Source organism: Asparagus officinalis, chromosome 10 (genome assembly GCF_001876935.1).
Source record: "Asparagus officinalis chromosome 10, Aspof.V1, whole genome shotgun sequence".
Taxonomy (NCBI): domain Eukaryota; kingdom Viridiplantae; phylum Streptophyta; class Magnoliopsida; order Asparagales; family Asparagaceae; genus Asparagus; species Asparagus officinalis.
Window position 1 is genome coordinate 65,276,089 of NC_033803.1, and position 2,067 is coordinate 65,278,155.

The 2,067-nt window shown below is 47.7% G+C and overlaps 1 protein-coding gene across 1 annotated transcript; it reads left to right on the plus strand.

The window, feature by feature from the left end:
* Positions 1,214-1,780, plus strand: LOC109826828 (uncharacterized mitochondrial protein AtMg00810-like). The gene has a single exon (XM_020393849.1). It carries the CDS (start codon positions 1,214-1,216, stop codon positions 1,778-1,780), a length of 567 nt encoding a protein of 188 aa, XP_020249438.1.

The window sequence follows — 2,067 nt, forward strand, 5'->3', positions numbered from 1 at the left end:
AGGGAGATAACGGGGGGACCCTACCATTGAAGGTTTTTGGTTGTGTGTGCTTTGTGAAGGACAACAGATACCATCGGTTGGGAAGCTAGACCCTAGGGCTGTGAAGTGTATATTCGTGGGATATAATGGCACCCAGAAAGGGTATGTTTGCTGGAGCCCGGTGAAGAAAAGATTGTTTGTCAGCATGGATGTACGGTTTCGGGAGCGGGAGCCGTACTACACAGTGGAGGTTACTTCACCATTTGGCGACCTGCCCGATACTGGAGGTATGAGGCGAGAAGGGGAGAATGATGAGAGCTCAAGGGGGTTAATCCCAATTTCGATTACGTACTCAAAGGAGAATGAGGATGAAGACAAAGGGGAGGAGGAGGAGATAAGGGGTGTTAGGCCTACAGCTCAGGGGGAGTTACTTACATACAGTAGGAGGGGTAAGGAGCCAGAGGTGCCTACAGTGCCAGTGCCTACAGTTACAGTGCCAGTGCCTAGTCCCTTGTCCAGCTCTACTCCAACTCCTGAGACACCTATACTACCCTTCACTTCAGATAATACCATTCCTACTCCTACCCCTCTTCCCACTCCAATGTAAGTAAGGAGGACTACTCGCAGTAATGCGGGAAATCCTCCTGAGAGATATGGTTGGGATCTAGCTCAATTTGTTTCCTATTCTCACATATCCCCTTCATATGGATCATTCATTGCATCATTAAATTCTGTTATTATACCTAACAACTGGCAGGATGCTAAGAAGGACCCAAAGTGGAAGGCAGCTATGCATGAGGAGCTGGGGGCTCTTGAAAAGAACCACACATGGGAATTAGCGACACTACCAGCGGGGAAAAGAGCAGTGGGATGCAAGTTGGTGTTTACTGTGAAGCAGAATACAAAAGGGAAGGTCGAATGATACAAGGCACGACTGGTGGCAAAAGGGTACAGTCAGACATACGGCATTGACTACGATGAAACTTTTGCACCAGTGGCGAAGATGAGTACTGTTCGGACGCTAATTTCTCTAGCAGCAAATGGTGGATGGGAACTACATCAACTGGATGTGAAGAATGTGTTTCTTCATAGAGATCTAGTGGAAGAGGTGTATATGGAGATACCACCTGGATGTGGCACAGGACAGACAGTGGGTAAGGTCTGCAGGTTGAAGAAGTCTCTGTATGGGCTGAAGCAGTCCCCTCGAGCATAGTTTGACAGGTTTAGGAGAGCCATGGTTGGTATGGGATACAGACAGATCAATGCCGATCATATTGTATTCTTCAGAAGAAGTGGCGGTCACGTCACTATGCTGGCAGTGTATATGGATGACATGATCATCACAGGGGATGATGAGAAGGAGATTGCTCAGCTCAAGGTAAGATTGAGCAAAGAATTCGAAGTGAAGAATATAGGTCAGCTTCGATACTTTCTTGGGATAGAGATAGCTCACGGACCTAAGGGGATTGTTCTCTCCCAGAGGAAGTATGCACTGGATCTTCTTACAGAAACGGGGATGTTGGGGTGCAAGCCTACTGCTACACCGATTGATCAGAGTCTCAGACTGAGTGTTGAAGCAGGAGAACCTGTTGATCATGAGAGATATCAGAGATTGGTTAGTAGGCTTATCTACCTGAGTCACACACGTCCAGACATCTCATTTGCTGTAAGCATGATGAGCCGCTACATGCATGACCCAAAGAAGGGTCATATGGATGCAGTATACCAGATATTGAGATATCTGAAGGGTGCCCCTGGCAAAGGACTAAGATTCAGGAGGAGTGGCCATGTGAACATTTAGGGCTACTGTGACTCAGATTGGGCTAGCTGCGGAGATGATCGGAGATCTACCTCAGGGTATTGTATATTTGTAGGAGGCAACTTAGTCTCCTGAAAAAGCAAGAAGCAATCTGTGGTGGCAAGATCAACAGCTGAAGCAGAGTACAGAGCCATGGCCTTGGGGGTTGCGGAGTTGATGTGGCTGAAGAGCATGCTGGTAGAGCTGAATCTTGATCAAGGGGCCAAGATGAGTCTGTGGTGCGACAACAAGTCAGCTATCAGCATCGCTAACAACCCAGTTCAGCATGA

What these genes read in the sequence shown, in the direction of transcription:
- LOC109826828 (XM_020393849.1), top strand. Translation starts at nt 1,214, where the DNA reads ATGGTTGGTATGGGATACAGACAGATCAATGCCGATCATATTGTATTC.